Source organism: Notechis scutatus, chromosome 5 (genome assembly GCF_049901735.1).
Source record: "Notechis scutatus isolate UNSWTSFEM ecotype Mainland chromosome 5, rNotScu1.2, whole genome shotgun sequence".
In the NCBI taxonomy this organism is placed as follows: Eukaryota; Metazoa; Chordata; class Lepidosauria; order Squamata; family Elapidae; genus Notechis; species Notechis scutatus.
Window position 1 is genome coordinate 54,131,447 of NC_142013.1, and position 23,619 is coordinate 54,155,065.

A 23,619-nucleotide genomic window follows, 5' to 3' on the forward strand; every position below is an offset into this window, starting at 1 on the left:
ATCGATAAATGATTTGTGGCACCATTTACAAAAACTGTTCCAGGTTGCATCATAGATACGAGTAGTAGAAGGTCTTCTAGCATCCAAAATGGTATTAATGACCTGGGCTGACAAGCCCTCCTCAATTAGCCTTTCCCGCTCAACCTCCAAACGGCTAACTGAAGCCATTGCGGCTCTGGGTGAAGTAGTGGGCCTTGTGACAGAGAGATCTGCTCTAGCGGAATCCTCCACGGCGGGGCTATCGACAGATTGCGAAGGTCCGCAAACCACGGTCACCTGGGCCAATATGGAGCCACCAAGAGAATCTCTGCTCTCTCGAATATTAATTTCCGAATCACCCTGGGAATCAACGGAACTGGAGGGAAGGCGTACAGAAGTCCGGGAGGCCATGGGCAACGCAGGGCGTCGTGGTCCTCCGCACCGTTGGAGGGATAATGAGAAAAGAACCTTGGCGTTTGCGCGTTGAGTGGAGATGCAAAGAGGTCTACCAAAGGCTGGCCGAACCTGGCTGCTGCCTCCCTGAACAGGTGTGGGTGCAGACGCCACTCTGCTTGGTCCAGCGTGGCCCTGCTGAGCCAGTCTGCTTGGACGTTGGAGGTTCCGGAAATGTGTTCCGCTCTGATGGACAGCAGGTGTGCTTCTGCCCACCGACACAGCCGCTCGGCCTCCCTCATGAGGAGAATGGAATGGGTGCCCCCTTGACGATTGATGTGGGCCTTGGTCGTAGTGTTGTCCGTAAGGACTAGGACATGGCACCCTCTCACCTGAAGAATGAAAGCTCGCAGGGCCAAGTACACCGCGCGAAGTTCTAACCAGTTGATGTTTCGGTTTTGCTCCGCAGGAGACCAAACTCCCTGGGCCGACAGAGACTGCAGATGAGCCCCCCATCCGGAAAGACTTGCGTCCGTTGTGAGAGTGACCCTTTGAGGCTCCTTGAATAGATGTCCTGAGTTGACAGATGGACGTGTCCACCATAGCAGGGAGGCGAGGACCCTTGGAGGCACTTTCACCACGAGGCCTGATGTGCTCCTTCCTGAACGCTGGTATGGCAGGAGGAACCACTGCAAAGATCTGGAATGCAAGCGAGCCCAAGGGATAATAGAGATGCAAGAAACCAGCTTTCCCAGCAGTTTGGATAGACTGAGCAAAGATGCTTTCCCTGTTTGCCGGATAGACCTGATAGCTGCGTGGATACTAATGAGCCTCTCCTGAGAGAGAAAAACTTTCCCTTCCACAGAATCAATCACAGCTCCTAGGTGGGCTATACGGGTGGAAGGACTAAGCTGACTTTTCTCCCAATTGACTAAAAAACCATGGGCGTGGAGAACCGAGAGGGTAGTGTTAGTATCACTCTCGGCTTGATGACGGGAAGGGGGTACGACAAGGATATCGTCAAGGTAGCAATGGATACGTATGGGAACCTGTCTAAGGTGAGCTGCTAGAGCCGCCAACACCTTAGTGAAGGATCTCGGGGCCGAGACGAGGCCAAAGGGAAGGGCTACATACTGGAAATGCTGATTATTATAGCAAAATCTCAGATATTTAGAATACGAGGGATGGATGGGGATATGGAGATAAGCCTCGGAGAGGTCAACAGACGTAAGCCAATCCCCTTCTCTGATGCTTTGCAAAATAGACTGTAAAGTCTGCATTTTGAACTTATGGTGAATAACAAAGCGATTGAGTCTCTTAAGGTCTAAAATGGGTCTCCAACCCCCGGAATGCTTAGGCACCAAGAATAGGAGGGAATAGAAACCCCTTCCTCGTTGCGAAGTTGGTACAGGTTGGATGGCCTTAATATCAGACAGATGTTTGATAGCGGAGACCATGAGGGCCCGCTTAGTAGGATCCCTGGAAATGGGTGAAATCCTGAAATGTTCAGGCGGGGAAGTACGAAACTGTAGGACCAGGCTAAAACGCACGGAGCTTCTGACCCAAGCGTCTGAAGTGGATTCCTCCCATTGGTCGGCAAAATGCCTGAGGCAGCCGCCTATGGGATAAGAACCTGCAATCCTATCTGGGTCAGCGGGACGCCCTGCTCCCAGCACCCCTAAAGGGCCTTCTGTAGCTGCCCCCTCTTCTGCTTCTGTCTCCCGAATCACTCCGGTCCTGGTAGGATGGCCGGAATGACGGGGAACCCTGAAATCTGGGGGTGAATGATGGCTGGAAGGGGGGACGAAAGGAGCCCCTCCGAAAGGGCTGGGATCCCCTAGATTCTTGCCTACGAAAAAGTGAGGGCAAGAACTTTTTCTTGTTCCGAGTTTCCAGCAGTAAAGGTTCAAGCGCGGGCCCGAACAGCTTTCCCTTTGAGACAGGGGCTGAAGCCAACTTAGACTTATTTTTGATGTCAGCCTGCCAGTGTCGAAGCCAAAGTAATCTTCTGGCAGTTACGTGGGAAGAGATGGCTCGGGATGAAAACTTAACAGAATGAAAGGTGGCGTCGGCTGCAAATTCTGCCGCCGCCGTGATCTTTGCAATATCCTGATGGGCCCTGGTGTTATCTGGGGGGATATGCTGCTTCAGCTGCCTAAGCCATCTAATGGAAGACCGGGTGAAGAAGGAGGCGGCGGTGGCTGACCGAATAGCCCAAGCATCAGATTGGTGCGCTCGTCGGAGCGCCATCTCTGCTCGCTTGTCCTCCGGCTTCAACGCTTCCAGTGCATCGGTAGGGTTGGAGGAAGAGGCTAGTCTTACAATTGGATCATCTACCTCCGGGGTGTCCAACATAGTGGAGAAATCCGGGTCAAGATTAAACAACCTCTTGTCCTGACTAGAGGGGGCGGGGGAAGGACCCACCGAAGCCAACTGCCTGGCCACCAAATCTGAAAAGATCGGGGGGGTCGGAATAGTGTCAGCCTCTACCACCGGCTGTCTGAACATTAGGTCATCTGGATCCTCTGGGTTCGATGGAGGAGGGTCAGAGGGAGACTGTGAAGTCAGACCTGAAGCGTTCTTTGCCTTGAATAGCAAAGACTTAAATAAATGAGGTTTAAAAAGACCCACAGTAGTAGATTGCTCAGGAAGAATGCCCTCATCTTCTGACATCTCCCCTTCCATAGGTTCTGCCTCAAGAAAAGGCTCGGAATACTGTAAGGACCCTCTATCAGAGCCTTCGTCTTCCTCAAAGGGCTCAAAGCCCGCTGCCTCCTCTTCGCGGGTATCCTCCCCCTCTGGGAATGGGGCATCCATATGGGAAGGTACCTGACCATGCTGAGACGCTGGTCCGGAGAGAGACCTTCTGGATAAAGAGCCAACCTCGGGAGTCCTTTCTCGGTTGTCCGGCCTGGACAGCTGTTGCATCCCTTCGGCTATTCCTTGACGGATGGCAGACTGCATCCATTCCTTGACACTATCCGGGATGATGACTGAAACAGGATCTTCAGGGCGAAGGCCTGCAGCGGTAGGCGTGAAGGTCGCCTCGGGCGTACGGGTGGGCTGGCGGCCCTGGGTGTTACCGCACCTGGAGGGAGAAGAATGACTTGGCAGAGGGGGGGGCAGAGGTAGAAGGTAAGGCAGGTGTTACAGAGTGTGATTCTCTAGCCCGTTTGCTAAACTCTTTCTCTAGGGCCTTATGGCGTCGTAATGTGTCTCTTTGAGAGGTACTGGAAGAGTCCTTGTCCCTTTTGCGAAGGTAGTGTGTCTTAGATTTGGCCTTCAAAGAAGAGCCAGTGGGATTGGCCTCTGCCATGTTATCAAACAAAGAATTGGCAATAAGAAAGGCGGTTGGCACACCCAGGAGTTTGGCCTACTACTCAAGCCGGTTTTCCCAAGGTTGGGTCACGTCCCCCTTTTGGAATAAAAAAAAATTTATTCTCTTAATTCTAACTATTTATTTATTTATCTACTTATTAAATACTATGATTATTCTTATTAATCTAATACAATACTTTTTTTTATAATAAAGGAAGAAAAATCTATCTAAAGTTAGTAACTATATACAAAAATTATTTATTATTTATTATTTTGTGGGCTAGGCCCAAAGGAAAGTGAGGCCAATTAAACTCTAGCAGCAAAAAAAGGCCTTCTACCTCAAACCTAAAACCCAAATAAATCAAATGAACGCTGAGGCCAATAAATTATGTATATATATAAATAATGAACAAATAGGCCTCCTAGGCAGCCCCCCAACAACAATGGGGAGTACGTGCCAGCGCCTCTGAAAGAGCTGCGGGCAAGGAAAGAAGCCAACAATAATTAATTAAGAGAGGCAACAGGGCACGGAGCCACAGTGCTCTCTAGAAAAAAAAAATTGGTCCACGCGGCCTGACGGTCCCGCTAAGGGCCTACAACAGCCACGCAGCTCACGAAAAAGAAAATAAAAATCCTTTTATTCTTTTCTTAAAATGAAACAAAATGGCACCGGCCACGAGGCGCGTCCAAAATGGCCGCCTGGTACAGAGCGCACGTTTCAGAGGCGCACCAGCCCAAATCAGGAACTCAGAAAAAAGTAAAAAGCACAAATAAAGGGCTGGGAGAGGAAGCGTTGCTTCCTCTAAGGCGTTCTGGGGGGAAGACGCAACTACGCGCTAAAAATAGCGCAGAGCCAAGCGGCTGAGCCCAGCACGCTTGGAATGGCAGAGGAAAAAAGGAGGAGGGGTGGGGGGGGGGGCGAAAGGCTCCGTTCCCTTACCTCCCTCCTGAGAGCGAAAGAGCTCTTTAACTAAATTTAGGGCAACTACCAAGGCACAGGGACAAGGAAAAAGGTGAATCAAATCAAACCTGACACAGCGAAATGTAAGAAACCTGAAACGGCCAAGGAACAGGAAGATAGCAGCCTGTATTTCTCGAAGGCTGAGCTAAACTGGGGGAACGCAAGGAGGAGTCACGTGGAGGAAGGAGGAGCGTTCCCTAATTATAACTCAGCCTGTGAGAAATGAAGACTGGAGCACCTCCCACTCTCTGGATGCTCGCAGCAGTTCTACGGAGAATTGCCACTGAATTCTATACATCCCTTTAATGTGTTCTCATAGAGTGAAAATAAAATACAAACTACAAAAATACAGTACAGTCTAAAATACAAATAGATGAATTCACAATTTCCTCATGTATTCCAACAACAGCAACACAACTGGAGCAATATAGGGCTTGGCCGCTCTAAGTGTTTCTCCTTCCCCAGCATAAAAAAAAATCAAGAAAAGAAAAATGGCTCAGAAGAGAAAGGAGAAAGTTTCCAAAGAATCTCTCCAACTGCCATATAACTTTCATTGCTGTCATATTGGACACAGATCGAAGAAGAATAATTCTGTTTCTCAGTACTGAGAAAGAGGAAGGATAATAAATTGCAGTACATACATGCACCCATTAAGAATGTATCTCGAAGGGTAAAAAAATGATACACAAGTAAGTAAGTAAAGTGAAACCACAAATAACAAGTGTTTGTATATGGCAAAGTTTGAAAAGTGTGACCTAAAGTCTATATGAAGTCTATCAGAATCTATCTGGCCTGCAGAGTCTATGAGGCAAATGGACACTTTAAGTCTTGCAGAAATCAAAGACAAGCACTTTATTCCTTAAAAGCACTACCTTAACTCAACAAGTTTGATATGGCCCTCCAGCCAAGAGAACTCACCCACTCCCAGAATATATGATATATCAATAGAAGTATACATTCTACTTAACCAAAGCAATAGCTCAGACTGATTTTTGCAGAATATTAGATTAAAGAACAGTTTAATGTAAACTTATTAAATACATTCAAGCATAAATTATTCTTTTATTTTAAGATTAGATATGTTGTGTATATTTTCCCTTTTCTTCATATCAAATGGTCCTTAGATTATTAATACTTAAGAGTTAGCCCTACTTTTGAGTGTTTCTGTCAGTTCCTAAGAAACTAGGCGATGAAGGCCAAATGTTTACCAAATACAGAACATAAATAAATAGTCTATAAGCATCTGTATCTGTGCATGCTTCTTAACTTTTATTTGGTGTCTGTCTTTTCTCAAAAGGCAAATGAAACCCTAACTGAGGGAACGAGAGAAATATAAGGAGAGGGTAAGAGAATATGTAACCAATTTAAACATGTTCAAATCTTCAAGGTCAGAGGAATTATATTCTGACGTACTGAAGTAATGATACTGAAATAATAGCAGAATAACTCTCTGTAATCTTTGATAACTCCTAAAGAACTTATCAGATCCCAGGAAATTGGAGATCAAATTTCATTCCCATTTTCAAAAGGGGAAGCAGGAAGACTCAAAGAACTATAAACTTGGAAGTTTTGATGTTCTGTAGTGGACAAAGTCTTAAAACAGATTTCCAAACAGCATGCTTATGAGCATTTTTTTAAGGCATGCTACAATCAACAGGCCCAGCATGGATAGTACTCAGACTAACTCCTTTGACAGAATTAGTGTATATATTCTATCTATATATATCATTTTTAAAAATACATTAAAGCCTATATTAAAATACATTACATCCTAAAACACAAAATATTTTCCAATAAAATATTTTCTATTAAAATAACTACTACAGATATCCAAGCTGATGAGCTACAAATACTTTTGAGGGGAAGATAAAATTTAGCCATTGAAAATTACAGTAGGAACAAATTAAAGGGTTTTTAAAAGGGGTTTTTCCCCCCCACATGTGGCAAAGAAAGAAACAGGCAATTCTCTACAATTACTTTCTTAACAGGTTGCACCTCTAGCCAACTGGTAGCAATAAGGCAAAACAATGAAGAGGGCAGGAAATCTAAAATTAGGTTTTACTACCTATAATGGAGGATTTATGGAATAATTTAATTGGCAGTCTTGGGATAGAAACCAGGAGAACAAAATAATATATACATATTTCTCAATATAGTCTATAAACCTAAATGTAAATATTTCTAAAAATCAACTTAAAAATGCAAAAGGAACTAAACTGTTTTTCCATTTATCTTGTTAGGATTGTTAACTACAGTTAATTAGTTCTATTTGGAACATGTTGATTAACAAATAGCTTGTGAATAGCAAAAGGCTGCAATTTAATCCAATACTTTCATGATATAAACCATGAAACTTTTTATAAATGACAAATTGAATTCATCAAATAACAAATGGTGTAGTTTATTATTTCTGCTGAGCTCTTATAAAATATTTTATAGAATTATTTGCAAGACGTTATATGCCACTAGATGTTTTTATAATATTAATAGTGAGGGAAGTTACCCCTCTCCTAGAAGAATGAAATATTTTGGGAAATATTAAAAAGCAGAATATTATATTTCCTCTAAAAGAGAAATAGAAATCTTAAGGGAGACAGAAACTCAGAGCCCCAGCTCCCTGTCCCACCCCCAGGCAGATACTGAACTGGGGTAGCTTTAGAAAGCCTGATTTGATAATCCATTACTGCTTGCAGCAAGGTCTGGCTCTGAACAAAGGTAAGGTTAGCTTTCAGGCACAATAGGAATTGCACAACAAGCCCCTTCATTGCATCAGCACACTCCAACCAAACTTGACTTCAAAACAAACATGGCCCCATGGGAGTCTGACTACAGCCAATAGAATACATTTCTTGCACAGGAATGGGGCAAGGCACAAGAGAAGGTATAAATAACCCTCACTCTCCACTTCGTGTGGTCAGCTGCCCAGAACCTCAAACCCATGTTGTCCTGTCCATCTTTCCAATCAGTCTCCATGTTTCCAGTGTCTTTCTCCCCACTTGGAACTGAACATGGATATTTCTTCCAACAATAGTCATTAAGAAAATATGAAGTTTTTTCAGAAATACAATGCATTGCATTCAGAGAAGAAACTTGTAGTCTTTAAACAAATCAACCATTTGTTCTCAACCATTATGTTGAGAACCATCAAGTTCTCAACCATTATGAAAATTTTAATTATTGTTTTATTAATTATTTATTTATTAAACAAATTTATACAGCTGTCCAATTCACACAGAGGTGACTCTAAAAATGATTGTAAAAATCCAACATATAATAAAACCATAAAAAATCCCACCCACATATGGCAGCAACAACATTGTCAAATTAAACATTTGCTTGACTCTGTCTCTATTCATGGACCTTTCAGAAAAGCAGCAGGGTGGAGGCCAATCATACCCTGGGATGAAATGATGTTCCATAAAGAAGGGGCTACCACTGAGGAGGCTCTTTTTCATGACTGCACCAGATGACAATCCTTAATCATTGGGGAACTTATCCTGCCTTCCTGTGCTGATGGGCCGAGTACATGTAATTTAGGGGAGAAGTAGTCCTTCTAATAGCCTGGCCCCAAGCCATGTAGGACTTTTATCTCAAAAATAGTACTTGATTGCTGACACATATGAATATGTTTAATTGCAGCAGTACTTCTATTTTGGGAAAGCAAGCCCTGAATTATATTATTCAGCATGGATTGGTCTTTTAAAATCTCTCTCTCTCTCTCTCTCTCTCTCTCTCTCTCTCTCTCTCTCTCACTGTGCACTAGAACAATCAAAAATAGAATTCTTAACACAGAAAGGCAAATGTGATTTAATAGATATTACTATAGATATTACTGAATGGAATGCAAAATTGAAGGACATAACTTATTAAAAAAACAGCAGATAAAAGGATGGAAAAGTATTTTTAGAAGGGAGTAGATGAAGGCATATATATTAAGATCTTAACAGGAAACTGCTTAGTAAAGAGGTAAAAGTAGTGTACACTTTGGCAAGAAGTGACCATGTTGACTTCAGGCTACTACTTAAAATAGACATTGGGAATACAGACAGATATACACACCAAATGTCAAGATAACCAGTTCCAATATTAAGTGGTTCCCCAGGGATGACAATATTGTGGTTCCCCAGGGATGACAATCCTCAAAGGAACCACAGGAGGATTGAGAACTTCTGAGAAATAAGATACCATATGTACAATTGTACAATAATGTACAATAAAGGGAAATGGAAGAGTAGCTTTGGAAAATGTTACGGCTATATAAGGAGTATTCTCCTGCTAAGAATTAGAAAAAGTATATACACCAAAGAAACTTAGCATTAGAAGGGAAGCTAAAAACAGCAAAAACAACCATTTTTTGGCTGTGACAACTGGAAAGGAAAGAAAAATGGGTGGGCAGGTGGGTTGCTTGTAAAAAAAAAAAAAAGGAGAATGCCAGGTAATATGATCTTATTCAATGATATTCAAATCATCTATTGAGAACTGAATTCATGCAGCATTGCATTTTAGACGACTATGTATATTAAGAGCTATCCAGGTTCTGTCACTCAGCAGTGTTGCAACTCTGCTCAATTCTCTCTCTTAGCAACAGAAATTTTGGGCTCAGTTGTAAGTCAAGGACTATATGAATAGATGCTTCTATTCTTAATCCTCAAATTCATAACAACTATTATTGTAACAAAAGAAATAGAAACACTTAAATGTTTGCAGTATTTGAGTTATATAATTCTATGAGATGCAACAGGATAAAACAATAAAGGTATATTTAGGACTACAGATCATCCTCAACTCACAAACATTCATTTAGCAATTGTTCAAAGTTGCAATAGCACTGAAAAAAGTTACTTACAATCAGACCTTGCACTTACAACCATCATAGCATTCTCACAGTCATGTGACCAAAATGCAGGTGCTTGCCAAGTGATGTGTATTTACAACACCCAGTTGCAACACCCAGGATCATGTGATCATCATTTGTGACCTTCCAACAAGGAAAGTCAATGGAGGAAGTTGAATTTGTTTAACAGCTGCACAAATTCACTTAACAATTGCAGTGATTTACTTAACAACTGCGGTTAAAAGTCATACAGTCAGTTAACTCACTTAACAACCATCTTGCTTAGCAATAAAAAATTCTGGTCTCAACTGTTGTCATAAATCAAAGACTACCTGTAATATAATTATGTTCAATACATACTTTTTTAAAGTCTATGTTATATATTTCTGGGAGAATGGTTGAACTTATATTTATATACCCTTTATCATACTACTCACACATTATTATACTCATATCCACTGTTTAAATAGCTGATTCTTCAATGATTTATTTCATCACAGTCTCTCTTGCACAGATAGTTTGCATTTAGTTTCCTCCTAATACAGTACTTTCTTTGAAAATGGTTTAGAAATTGCAAATGCCCAGATGTTCATGGAAGAACTTGCTGCTGAGGCCCTTTTGGTAATAATTGGCCTCTTTATAGGAACTGATCCCTATTATGATGGGAAGAGGTAGAAAGGTGTTAGACTTCATGGGGATTCCTAAATTAGATGAGATCTTTCTACTTTTTGTTTAATAAAAAGAGGTGGTAAGAAGTTCCTAACTACAGTATATCTTTAAAATAATATCTAGTTTATTCCTCAGTTGCATGCTCCTGATTTAACTGAAAGAAGATTGTTATATACAAGAAATCCTACAATTATCTATTCAAAAGGACAGTAACTGTCTCTGAAAAATCTATTTCAGAATAGGTATATCTCATTTAAATCCCTGTGGACCTGCGAAACATTTATATCCACTGATGGTGGCATTTTGTAAAAAATTTGTAAGCGTGTGGCTTTTATTGCAGGAGTTTCTAATTAAAATTGAGTTTAGATAAGTCACTTTACATATTTTCAATTTCACATCATAGCAGTTGTATCCTCCCTCGTTAATGTTTGGTGGTTGGAGTTCAGTGACTAATTTGAAGTCAATCTACAGTTGATTTACAACTGCAGCTTGCTCAAAACAGATGCAAAGAAAATATTAATTCTGACTAAGTCTAAATGACTCACTACACTTAAATTGGAGGTCCTTCAAAAATGATATCATATGGCTTCTTCCATAAATAAAGTGCTCAAATTGTGCAAAGGTTGTTTTCTTTCTCCTTTTTCAGTTTTCCAAGAAAAGTACCTTAGACACATGTCATTTTAGTAAATGTTAAAAGTCCATAGTGGTAAAAAAAATGACTATCGAAAATAGCATCTTTATATTTCACCATTTTATTCACTACAAGTATTCCGAGTCATGTCTGCTTATTTCAGTACTGAAAATAAGCCTTTATTACTCTTCATTTCTTTTGGGGTTTCAGTACCAAAACAGGAATGAAAGAGTTAGATGGAATCTCTTCCATGCATCATCGAGAAACTTCTGAGCCAAGTGGTTGCTGCAGAAACTTTATCTCCTGATGATGTTGTAAGAGCTTAAAAAAACCCCACAGGAATCAGCATTCGGTTTCCCAAAAGAATATGAATCAGTGAATAAATAACCCTTTTATGAAAACAAAACTAGACACTTATTTTATTAGAGAAATTAAGATTTTTCTGAATATATCACATCACAGCAAAAATGGGTATAGTTTACATTTATGTAGACTGTTTTACCTTATTTTAAATGTCCATTCTATATTTAAATGTATTCACATTTATTTGCACTTTGCATTTTAGGTACAGCCATCTTTCAAAAGAATTCATAGTGGTCAGTATTAATTACATAAAAACCAAACATGCAGAAGTATGATAAAGCAATACAATTGTAGCATCAAGTGCAATAATATATCTGGTAATAATGGCTGTAGTTATTTTTTTAAGTAGGGTAACCCTTATAAAAATTAAGCTCATGATTTTTTTCTGCACATTCAGAATGGATATAAAAGGATATAAAGGATATATAAAAGGATACAAAAAAGGATATAAAGGGATACAAAAAGGATATAAAGATGGACATAATTGTGGTCTGTCATATACTGAAATAGTGAGAAGAAGCTTTGTATTATGGTGTAAAAATGAGTGCACACAAATATATAAAGAGAGAGAAAATGATATAGTTGTTATTCCTACTGACATATGTGACAATTGCTAAAATAGACTATATCTGAAAAAGCCAATAAACTAGCCACTTGTATTTTTGAAGCAAATTCTGATAATAACATTGGTGAACAGAGCATGCAACTGAAGTATAAGAACAGAGAAGGGACTAAAATTTATTAAATCCAGATTTAAGCATTTATATAATTCCAGATTTGAGTATTTATATTAATAGCCTACTAAGTAGAGATGCAGATTTTTTTTTGATAGGTTAAGATAATATTAGTGATGCCACCAAATCTCAAAATTCTTTTGCTTTTAAGTCAAATACAGGAGTTTATAATTTTTGAATGTCTACAAAATTAAGATTTCATTCCAGCAAAGTTTTATTGCGTTCAGGATACAGACCAAGACTGAGTTAATCATTTGTTATTTGTTCTGCTGAAGAACTACATAAATATCCAAACCTGAAGCACAAAATGTATTTTGGAATGTTGGGGAGTGTGCATAATATCTGTGAGGGACAGTGATGTAAATCCATGAAAAGATGCAGTCACTTTAAGAGGTTCTCAGCATTTGCTATGAGCTTACCTGAATCACACTTTGGGCTCTGAATCACATTTTGCCCTTTGAATAGAGGCAGAGAGCCCCTTGAAAACTCTGCACTGTCTTGTCCTACCATCTTTGCAGCTATCCAGATTTTATTTTTGTAACTATTTTTCCAGAGAAAATGGACTTGAAATGCACAAATATACAGAATATTTTTAGCCATGCTGTTAGCTTGACACCTTTTGTATTAGAAGCAGAAGCAGATTTTTAAAATGGTCTTAGTCAAACAAAGAGGCACCTGAATCTACTACTTTGTCCATGTCAGGCTGCTATGGTAAACAACATGCATGGGATAAAAGCCAGTCAGAATATGATGTGTTGCAACCCCCATATTACTTCATCAAAATTCATAAGCAAATGTTCAAAAACAATCTGAAAATTTGTAATGAACATTTTTTTCTTTAGATTTATAATACAATACTGGATTTCTAAACTCATTGAGCAAATTATGATTTATGACTTGACATCATCAAAAAGATACAAATCCAAGTTTGGAACTGGCAGAAACATTAGATGTGTTTTTCACATCAATCCCCCATGTTAATTTAAAAGTGCAATCCAATTCATATTTACTTGGGGAAAGGCCTGCTATTTTTCAATAAGATTTCTCCTTTCTGAAGAGATTTAGAATTCAAATCTTATTTACAGAACCTAGGCAACATGTTTGTTACTCACTGGAGTATTTGAAATAATATTCTCACTATCAAACAATATGTTACTCTCTAATTAATAATGACAGAAATATGTATTATCATATAACTATTCAGGTTAACGTAACACAATGAACAAGGTTGGAAGAGAGTTTAAATGAGGGCAATGGAGTTTGTCACTACTTTCCCCACTGACAGCAGATATTGATTTATGTTGGAAGTCATTCTTGAAGTACACTTAGTTTCAGGAGAAATTTATTAGATAGTCCTATGGAAGGATATGTACCTGTCAGGAAGAGCAAACTTAAAATTTCTATGTGCTTGCAGAATTTACCATGTGGACCTCTGGATTAGGGCCATAGTCTTGAAGCATAGTTCTCATTTTAAAATCAAATTACATGGAAAATTTTCCTCTGAGGCAAACGCAATTTATAAGCAATATATTTTGAGAAAATAATGCACTAAAAAAAAGAAGAAAAGAAAGAAATTGTGTACCATTTGAAAAATGGTACAATACCAAATACAGAAAATCCCTCTGATATTAATGATAATTTTTGCTTTCATTCAAATAACAGTGTGTGTTCTAAAACTTTGGCAAAGTCACATAGTATTTAATTTAGGTCATTTTTTTAAAATTGTTCGCTCAATGTGAAAAATACAGAGATACATGTGTGTGTGTGTGTATGTAGATACACAGACACACACACACACACAAATTAAGTTTCTGAATGTACTTGTATACTGAAGTAGAATAGAATAGAATAGAATAGAATAGAATAGAATAGAATAGAATAGAATAGAATAGAATAACAGAGTTGGAAGGGATCTTGGAGGTCTTCTAGTCCAACCCCCTGCTTAGGCAGGAAACCCTACACTACTTCAGACAAATGGTTATCCAACATCTTTTTAAAAACTTCCAGTGTTGGAGCATTTACAACTTCTGGAGACAAGTTGTTCCACTGATTAATTGTTCTAACAGTCAGGAAATTTCTCGTTAGTTCTAGGTTGCTTCTCTCCTTGATTAGTTTCCACCCATTGCTTCTTGTCCTGCCCTCGGGTGCTTTGGAGAATAGCTTGACTCCAGTGGTGGGATTCAAATTTTTTTACTACTGGTTCTGTGTGCATGGCTTGGTGGGCATGGCTTGGTGGGCATGGCAGGGGAAGGATACTGTAAAATCTCCATTCCCGCCCCACTCCAGGGAAAGGATACTGCAAAATGTCCATTCCCTCCCTAGTCCTGGGGGAAGGTTACTGCAAAATCCCCATTCCTTCCCCATGCCACTAACCTGCTTTCCAGCTCCGTTCTCCTGTGCAGGGCAACAAAAGAAGACCCAGCCAATCAGCTGGAACTCGGGAGGCAGATAATAGAGGTGGGATTTGCTGGTTCTCCAAACTACTCAAAATTTCCGCTACCAGTTCTCCTGAACTGACTCTCATGCCTCATGCCTTGTTCATTCAGTAATGCTTTTGCTTGTTCTATACCTTTATGTGAGGGAATTAAACTATACCAGCACTGCAGAGCCATATTGCAGAATCCAGTGTTTTGCAACCCTAATTATATACTCCTAATAGAGACAGAACACTTACCAACACAGCCAATACAGTTCTAGGCTGCACAAACAGAGGGATAGAATCAAGACCATGTGAAGTGTAAATACCACTTTATAATGCCTTGGTAAGGCCACACTTGGAATAGTCGTGATGTAAAAAAGATGTTGACTCTAGAAAAAGTGCAGAGAAGAACAACAAAGATGATTGCAGGAACTGGGTATGACTAGGGAGGATTTAAATTCCTCCAGATCCAGCTACCAGAATGCTTCCATCTTTGGTTTTAAACGGGGTGGCACTGCCTTGTTCAGACTTGATACACAATCTGGAGGTCTTCTTGGACTCAAAACTCTTGCTTAAAGAATAGGTTGCAGCTGTGGGAGGGAGAGGGGCCTTCACACAACTGCATCTCATGTATCAACTATGCCCATTCCTGGACTAAGAGGGGTTGCTTATAGTTAGTCATAACTCAGGCAATTCTCAATTAACTATTAACTATTGCAATGTACTCTGCATAAAATGATCCTGAATACCATCTAGAAGCTTCACTTGGTCCAGTATGTATGAGTGTGGATAATTATGCATGCAGTTTGTTATGCCCATGTGATGTTCCTACTCCACAAGCCGTACTGGCTCCTAACAGACTTTCAGCTACAATTCAAGATGTTAATTGTCACTTTTACAACTCAGACTTAAACTGTTTCAACTCCTTTCCTCAAAATGACACTATAGAGCACTGCACACCAGAACAACTAGACACAAGAACAGTTTTTTCCCAAACGCCATCACTCTGCTAAACAAATAATTCCTTCAACACTGTCCAACTGTTTTACAAAGTCTGCACTACTATTACTATTAATCTTCTCAACACTCCTTATCACCCATCCCCTCCCACTTGTGACTGTATGACTGTAACTTTGTCGCTTGTATCCTTACGATTTATATTGACTGTTTCCTAGTATGATTTGGCTGTTGATTGTACCCTATGACTATTAAGTGTTGTACCTTATGATTCTTGACTCTCGACAAAAATGCATCTTTTCTTTTATGTACACTGAGAACATTTGCACCAAGACAAATTTCTTGTGTGTCCAGTCACACTTGACCAATAAAAGAATTATATTCTATTCTATACAGCTTTACACGACATAAGACTGGATTACCTGTGGACTGCCTTCTCCCAAGAACATCTGTCTACTCTAGACACTGTCAGAAAGAGTGCATGCTCCAGGCTTCCCCCTTTAAACACTGCTATCTGATGAGGTCTAGAAAGAATGCTATTTTAGTGACTGCTCTCCACCCTCCTCCCCACATCTCAATATATGACAGGCCCCAACACTGAGTACCTTTAGAAAAGCCATTAAGACTGTGATGACCCTGGAGGTGGCACAAAGGCAACACAGCTAGAGAATAATTATGAGTTTCTTTATTAGTTCCAACTTTGCCCCCAACTCTCTGGTCTGGAGAAAAACTCACCCACGAACCCGCAACAGCCTTTGGCTGCAGATACTTCAGTCCAAACATGGTAAACAGAAAACTTCAAATTATAAATCCAACAAGGCAAGATAAGGTAACAAATCCAATGGAACAAGATAAGGAGTTCCAGAAGTGAAATAACATGGCAGTAAATCAAACCAGTTGGGACATGCTAGGAACTCAGATAACAGCAGCCAACACTAGATAACTCACCATTTGTTCCTGACAACCGCCCCTCTCGTTTGCCTCTCCTTTAAACTCCATCCCCAGGTGTGCCTTGTGAAGGGAATGAGGGCCATTTCCTCCCTCATAAGCCATGCAACCCACATTGCTCTCTTCTCCATTCCTCCCTGTGTGCCCTAGGATGAAGAGGGGATGGGCCTTGGTCTTCCTCTGAACCCCCCTCTCCCTTGTTCTACCTCTCCCCTGCTCTGGCCAGCTTGACTTTGCCCTTCCCCAGTTTCCTCCACAGCCAATGGAGTCATTCTCCCTCTCCCTGTCAGCTGTTTGTCTTCCTCCTCGGATTCAGACTCCAACAGGGGCATGACAAAGACCTGGCTTTCCTCCCAGTCATTGATATCAGTTGAGTGGAGTTCTATTTTGGTTGCCATATTGCCCCTGTCTGCTTGCCATACAGATAGTCCTCAACTTACAACAGTTCATTTAGTGATTGTTCAAAATTACAAAGGCACTGAAAAATGTGACTTATGACACTTATCACAGTTCCAATCTTTGCAGCATTCCCATGGTCACATGATCAAAATTCAGATGCTTGGCAATTGGTTCATATTTATGATGGTTGCAGTGTTCCAGGGTCATGTGATCCCTTTTTGCAACCTTCTGACAAGCAAGTCAATGGGAAAGCCAGATTCACTTAACAACTAACTTACTAAGTTATCAACTGCAGTGATTCACTTAACAAGTGTGGCAAGAAAGGTTGCAAAATTGGGCAAAACTCACTTAACCAATGTCTCACTTAACAACAGAAATTTTGGGCTCAATTGTGGTCATAATTTGAGGAGTACATGTATTACATTTTATGTTTTATAGACTGGGTTTTTAAAAAACGTTGTATAGTTTTACAATTGTTTACTTTTGCTATACCCCGCTCAGAGTCATTGATTTAGTTGTACTGGAATCCACATCTGAAGTTTCATTATATAGAATGGGATTTTTGTTTGTATGTTTTTAATATATATTGAATTTATATTGAAATGTTTCTGCGATATATTTCAGTAAAGTATTTTTAACTGAAAACTGTAGTTCTTTGAATGAACCAATTCAAACAGTTCATATTATAGAACTTAAAATAACTAGCATGTGTTACTTTAACATGTAAATAACAAAAGGTGTTCAAATATTATATGATATTTTGAAAATAGCGCTGACTCAAAATTCTCAAATAGCACTTATATTACCTTTTGTATATGTAGACTAAAAACCAAGAAGATAAGATGAGGGGCAATTCTCATCTTACTTTCCTATGTTGCTGCCAATTTTCTGACAGCATGAATTCTTCAAACTAGTTGCTAACTAGTAGGTATTTTTCCCTAGATAGTAGGCAGTAACCAACAGTTTCTGACAAGAACAACTTTCTCTTTAGCTTCAATTAAGGCTCTTTCCATTTAATTTATATGGAAAAAACATCACAGAAATATTTTACCACATCTTGGCAACAAAATAAGTGATTTTCAAATGCTTTTTGAGACTTATCTAAATAACTGGTCAATTGATGTATTTTGACCAGCATTAAGTATCAAATGTCCAATTTTATTTTAAAATATACAAAATATAAAATATACTTGAAAACTTAATTCTACTAAGTATAAATTTTTGATTCATTTATACTGATTAAAGTACGATGCTTAAAAGTCAGTGAATATTTTGAATTTTCAATATTTCTGCATAAATATGACCTAAAAATCATCTTCTTCATATGTCCCAATAAAGAGAACACAATTCAACAAATAAGTGAAAAATATTATAAAGTAGTACCTTGGTAGTTAATTGGTTCCAGGAGGTGAGATGAGTACCAAAAACAATGAGTACCAAGCAAATGTTTCCCATAAGAAATAATATAATGAGTCACAAGGCAACTGACATTGATAAGTTCTAGCTTGTGCATTGAGTACCAAACAAATGATGAGTACTGGAACAAAATTTTTGCACAAAATAAATTGACTACCAAATTCAATGAGTTTCAAAGCAATTGAGTACCAAAGTACCACTGTACTTGTTAATTTATTTATTGAGAGAAATGATCCAAAGCTACATATTTCTGTGTGGCAAAAACATGTGAAACTCTAAGATTAACAATTCATTTGAAAGTGAAATTAGAATCAAGGGTTTCAATCAATAGGATGATAATCAGATATTTGTGTGGCATGTCCTGCATTATTTAAAGAACAGAATTGTGTGTATTCACTATTAAAGTCTGATCCTCACAACAGAAGTATGTGGAAGTGTGTTATAGCTTGAACAAAGGAGATTTCTGAGGACCTTTGAAAAACAGTGGATGATGCTTACCAAGCTGGAAAAAGTTACAAAGCTATTTTCAAACTGTTTGGACTTCATAGTCTTCTGTCAGGCTGATTATGTGCAAAAAAAGATAATTTAACATCTTTATTACTTTCCCCAGGAGTGGTGAACCAACCAAAATATAGCAAGAAGCAATATGTATAATATTCTGGGAGGTCTCAAAGAAGTCTAAGGATCTAAAGACCACTCTTGCATTGGTGAAAGTCATTGTTCATGAGACTATCAGCAAGAAAACACTGTACAACAATGACCCTAAAGAACCCACAAAGAATGTTGCTACCTGTCTACAGTTTATGAAAGACCATGTGGATAAGCCAGAAAGCTATTGGAAGAATGTTCTTTGGATGAGGAGACCAAAACAGAACTGTTTACTTGAATGAAAAGTATTATGTTTGGTGAAAACATTGCATTCTACCATATAAACTTTACCTCTTCTGTGAAAACATGGTGTTTGCTGCCTTTGCGCCAAGACAACTTGCCATCATTGATGCATCTCTGAATTCTGAATTTACCAGCAAATTCTATAGGAAAATGTCAGGGTATCTGTTCATGAACTGAAGCTAAAGAGAACATTGTGCAAAACACACAAGATACAATGACCAAAGAATAGTTAAATTGAAGAAACGTAATGTTTTGGAATGGTCACATCAAAGACCTAACCTCAACCCTACAGAAGGATTTTGAAAGGACCTGTAGCAGACAGGTCCTATGGGGAAGCCACCCACATCCCTGAGTTAAAACTGTTCTGTAAAAAGGAGTTATTTAAAACTCTTCAAAGCCAATGTGCAGGATTGATCAGCAGTTATTAGAAGTGTTTAGTTGCAGTTTTATACTACCCAAGCAGGGCACACCAGATACTGAAAACAAAGGTTCACATAATTTTGGCTTTGGACCATTTTCCTCAATAAATAAACAAGTAAAATGTCTTTGACTCCTTTCTTTAATTGGGTTCTCTTTATCTAATTTTAGGGCTTAGTGAAGAACAGGTCACCTTTTAGACCATATTTATGTGGACATATTGAAAATTCAAAGGGGTTCACAAACTTTTACCACTGTATATAAGGTACTTAAATCAGGTAACATCAATTATTTCTACAGAAAGAGAAACATTCATAACAATCTCATTCTATAATGGCTATATTGCATTTCCACCTTAGTGTTCTTATCACCACAAATTAAAGCCTTTGAAAATTAAACAAAAACTTTGAACAAGATGACATTTTTTGATTAAACAAGAAAGGAAATTATTTAGAAAATAATCTGAAATGTGTTCTATAAATTAAATACTTGTGCACTACTTAAAGCCAATATCATTATTGAAGATAATTTAAACAAATTAGGTAATTTAGTTCACAAATCATATTATGAACCAATAATTCAGCACATTGACCTGTTGCATTTATTAATCTTTTCATTCTTTGACATAAAATAAGAAAACAAAGTTTTCAGCCATAATATCAATAAATAACTTTTTTACAAACTGGGTTTTGTTTTATATCACTCTTTGTAGTACAATGTAGTTAACCATCAAAAAAATTAAACATAATCTCTTTTTAAAGTCGTCCAGTTGGAGAGTTCTGAACATTTTAGTGATTAATCTTCTAGAGTTGCCACCTCAATTGATGTATCCTATAAGTTTGATTCGATACATAAAGACAACAAAAATCAAAATCACCAAAAATAATCAAATTATTATTATATTATATTAATTATATATATATATATATATATATATATATATATATATATATATATATATATATATAATATATATATATATATAATTATAGAAATATCATTAATCTTTGCCATATCTAACCATAGGTAGCACTACAAAAATCTGTTTCACTTTGGAATGGAAGTTATGCAAAAGTGTAATTTCTTAAAAGCTGGTTGAACTTTTGCTCCATGAAAGTAGTTTTTCCCCTACACTGAAAGTCCGAAGTAGCCCCCAAACATCCAATTTGCTGGCCATTACTTAGTTAACAAGGTTTTAGGTTACACACATGGATACATATTCCACCGAAGTCAATGGAGCTTAGTTAATATATACTGAACTAGTTTAGAACAGCTATTTTGCTTTCTTCGAATTTCCCATTTTAATGCCCTAATGCTGAGAAAAAAGTGAAAGAAAAATAGAAAAGATATTTCTAGGGATAAAAACAAATATATTTCTGCAATTCCAACTTAAGCCAATAACAGTATATTCTCATACTAGATAAAAACATTCTAATGGAATATTTGGTTGGCTCTTTATTTGAACTCAAAGCACTCTTTGTTCCCTTTGCTTCGAACAAGCCAGAACTGTGTGCTTATAGGGTTAAAACTAAGGAATGTGACAGTTCTCCATGTGCAGTCTATAGACCTAACTTTTCTTCTTTCCCTAGTGGGACACTAAACTACATGAAAACAATGCAGCCCACAAACTACTATTCTGGCTCACAAAAGTTTTGTTCATTTCATTTAGTGCTATTTATACCAGGATGATTTTTATTATTATTTTAAAAGTAGCAATTACTGCAAGTATGGTATAGGTCTGTAGTGAACACAAATAGAAATAGGCCTTTGCTGGTTTTTACTACATACTGAAAGTTACCTAATAAATGGATGATTTACAGTAGATAGTTTGCTGGTCTCATCAATTAATTTTCTGAATCAGGAAATGACATTTGTACATCTATGAGTCTAAAGCTGTGTCTTATCCATTGTATTATTTCAAATACTTTGACTGAAAGACTAAACTAAAACCCTGGATAGTGAACAAAATCTGTAGCAAATTATTGAATTATGTGTTATGAATATATGCCTGTACATATGTCAACACAAGTGCTAAATAAAGGTACATGAAATTTAGGTGCCAAATGAAAACAATTTAATAGTTGAAATACAATGCATTATTTAAAACAACTGACCAAAAAGAGTCAAAAATCAAAGGAAAAAGTCAAATGAAACTGTGACAAGTTAATGTAAATATCCATACTGGGTTACTGGATAATAACTTAAGAATGAGTTTTTAAAAAGATAACTACAAGGCAATAAAATGCTTGACTGAAGAAAATAAGGGGTGGAGCAGCATGAAAAATAATGAGAGTCCAGGTAATAACTTCAGAACTGCTGGATAGCAAATTAAATGTGTAAAAATATGTGTTTTTCACAACTGCTTTCAATATGATCCAGACATGGATACTTCTTGTTTTCACACAAAAGTATAGATGAATTTAGGATCAAAAAAGAAAAGAAAAATCCCATACTGAGCAGGTAGCTTCCAGAAAGCCTTTGAGCAAGTCCTGTTGCCAAGAACAACAAGGAACAGGCAATCTGATTAAAAGACATCTAGGTTAGTGAAGAGTGGAGCCTTTGTATTACAGAAGAATACCAGATAAGCTAACTATGGTGCAATACTCTGGGGCAATAACATAAAGTCTTCCTTTGCTCAGTTTTCATAATCAATGGACCACCAGCTATTTCATGGCACTGGATTCTGTTCTTGTCGCCTCTACTTGTTTCTGAATATTCTCTTTTTTTCCCCTTTCAGTCAGCAACAGAAAAATGGCTGTTCTCTACCACTTGCGCACAAAAGTGGCTTGTTTTATTACAATTGCTAGGTTTTCAGAGCAACGGTTTAAATTGCTGGAGAACCGTAGCTCACCGGCCTATATTCTCCACAGTCACGGAGTCTCTACAGGGCTCTCGAATAAATATAACTCCCCTCCCCACCCCCGGACTGATTGCTGGAAGTCCAGGCAGGCGCCCACCCGAACGGTTGAAGTCCCCCCATAACTCGGCGGATGCCCAAGCACTCAGCTCAGGCGAGCCTCAATGCCCTGTTGACCCAAAGCATCGCTCCCGAGAAGGCGGGAGATCCACTTCGCCGGACCGTCCTCGCCCACTAGTGACACTTCGCTTCGCCCTTGGGAGCCCTCGAGCCCCGAGAAGACCCGCACCCACCTGCTGGCCGACCTACCGCTGTTACCTCCCCTTCCCCCCAGACAGCTGCCTCAGGGAACTTACCTCCTCCAAGCGGAGGGAGCGCGTTGCCCCTGCCAAGAACTGGTGTCAGCAGGGGAATGAAAGGGGGCTGCCGGTGGGGTCCGTGACCGTCTCTCGCCGAATACGACGACTCTCTTGCATCAAGATTCAGCGGCGGGCGGCGGGGGCTCCGGTCCCCAAAAGCCTCTTCCCGCCTCTAAGCATGGCTGGCCAGCGCAACTCCGCGCCCCCCCTTAGCGCCCAAGTCCAGCTCTCCAACAGGGGCGCCCGGTCAGGCATCCAGAGACGTAGAAGGTGCTGGCACGCCCCACGCGTGTGTTTACCCAGCGGAGGCTGCGGGTGGGTGCGAGCCGGCTCCATTCAAATCCACGAAAGTTTGGCCATTGGCTTCAGTGGGAGGCGCCTGGTGCCCCAGAAGCTGACGGCCTCTCAGTCACCACCATTCCTGTGGCTAGAAAGGGGAAGGGGCTCGAACGCGCAGCGCCGGCAGGCAAGGCAGCGTTTTAAAGTGTGGGTCCTAATTAATGAGTTCCGGGAACATGAAAACGACCACCACCATTAAAACAAAAACCAAAAACAAAACCACTCGTGGAGCAGATTACCTTCAAAATCCCTTTTGTCAGAAGAGAAAGAAGAAAAAGTGAGGTACTCTTTGATAGTTAAGAAGTCTGGAGTGATGATAGGAGAAGGTTCAAGAAGTTTCAAGAAGTCTCCACAGATCTAGACGTCGAGCTTCTCGGTTTGGGATCTCAGAGCAGGAACGGTCGAAAAGTCAGGATTGCGGAGGATGAGGCTGGACCGCGCATCAAACATTTGGTGCTAATTCGCAGTGACGAGAAAAAAAAAATAACCCCTAGCGGACGCCCAGCCTTCGGGCTGACGGCTTAGGATCACGCTGACGGAACATGAACACGGGTCAAATCCGGATAACGGAGGCGTAGAAGGAGATTCCGTTTGCTCCCTCAGACTTTAAACGCCTCACGAAATAAGCCGGCCACAAAATAGAAGCAGCTCGATTTGGAAAGACGAATTTCGGCAGTGGGAAAACCCGGAATCGGACTTTTTTTTTAACAGCCGCCAATCCAGAACCGATAGTAT

At 39.3% G+C, this 23,619-nt stretch overlaps 2 protein-coding genes across 4 annotated transcripts in view; both read right to left on the reverse strand.

Annotated features, from left to right (window-relative positions):
* Positions 1-23,352, reverse strand: part of ERG (ETS transcription factor ERG) — a 128,979-nt gene extending 105,627 nt beyond the window's left edge. For 2 of the 3 annotated variants that reach the window (XM_026664248.2, XM_026664241.2), the window contains exon 1: positions 22,543-23,352. The gene's annotated coding sequence lies outside the window, so the exon portion shown is untranslated. The remainder of the gene's footprint in view (positions 1-22,542) is intronic. The other variant, XM_087966781.1, reaches the window with a different exon arrangement.
* On the reverse strand, positions 2,023-3,300 carry LOC148130481 (uncharacterized). The gene has a single exon (XM_087967532.1). The coding sequence runs from the start codon at positions 3,298-3,300 to the stop codon at positions 2,023-2,025; it is 1,278 nt and encodes a 425-aa protein (XP_087823658.1).
* Positions 23,353-23,619: the final 267 nt, after the last annotated feature.

Coding starts and splice junctions, on each gene's coding strand:
- LOC148130481 (XM_087967532.1), bottom strand. CDS start 3,300: ATGCAACAGCTGTCCAGGCCGGACAACCGAGAAAGGACTCCCGAGGTT.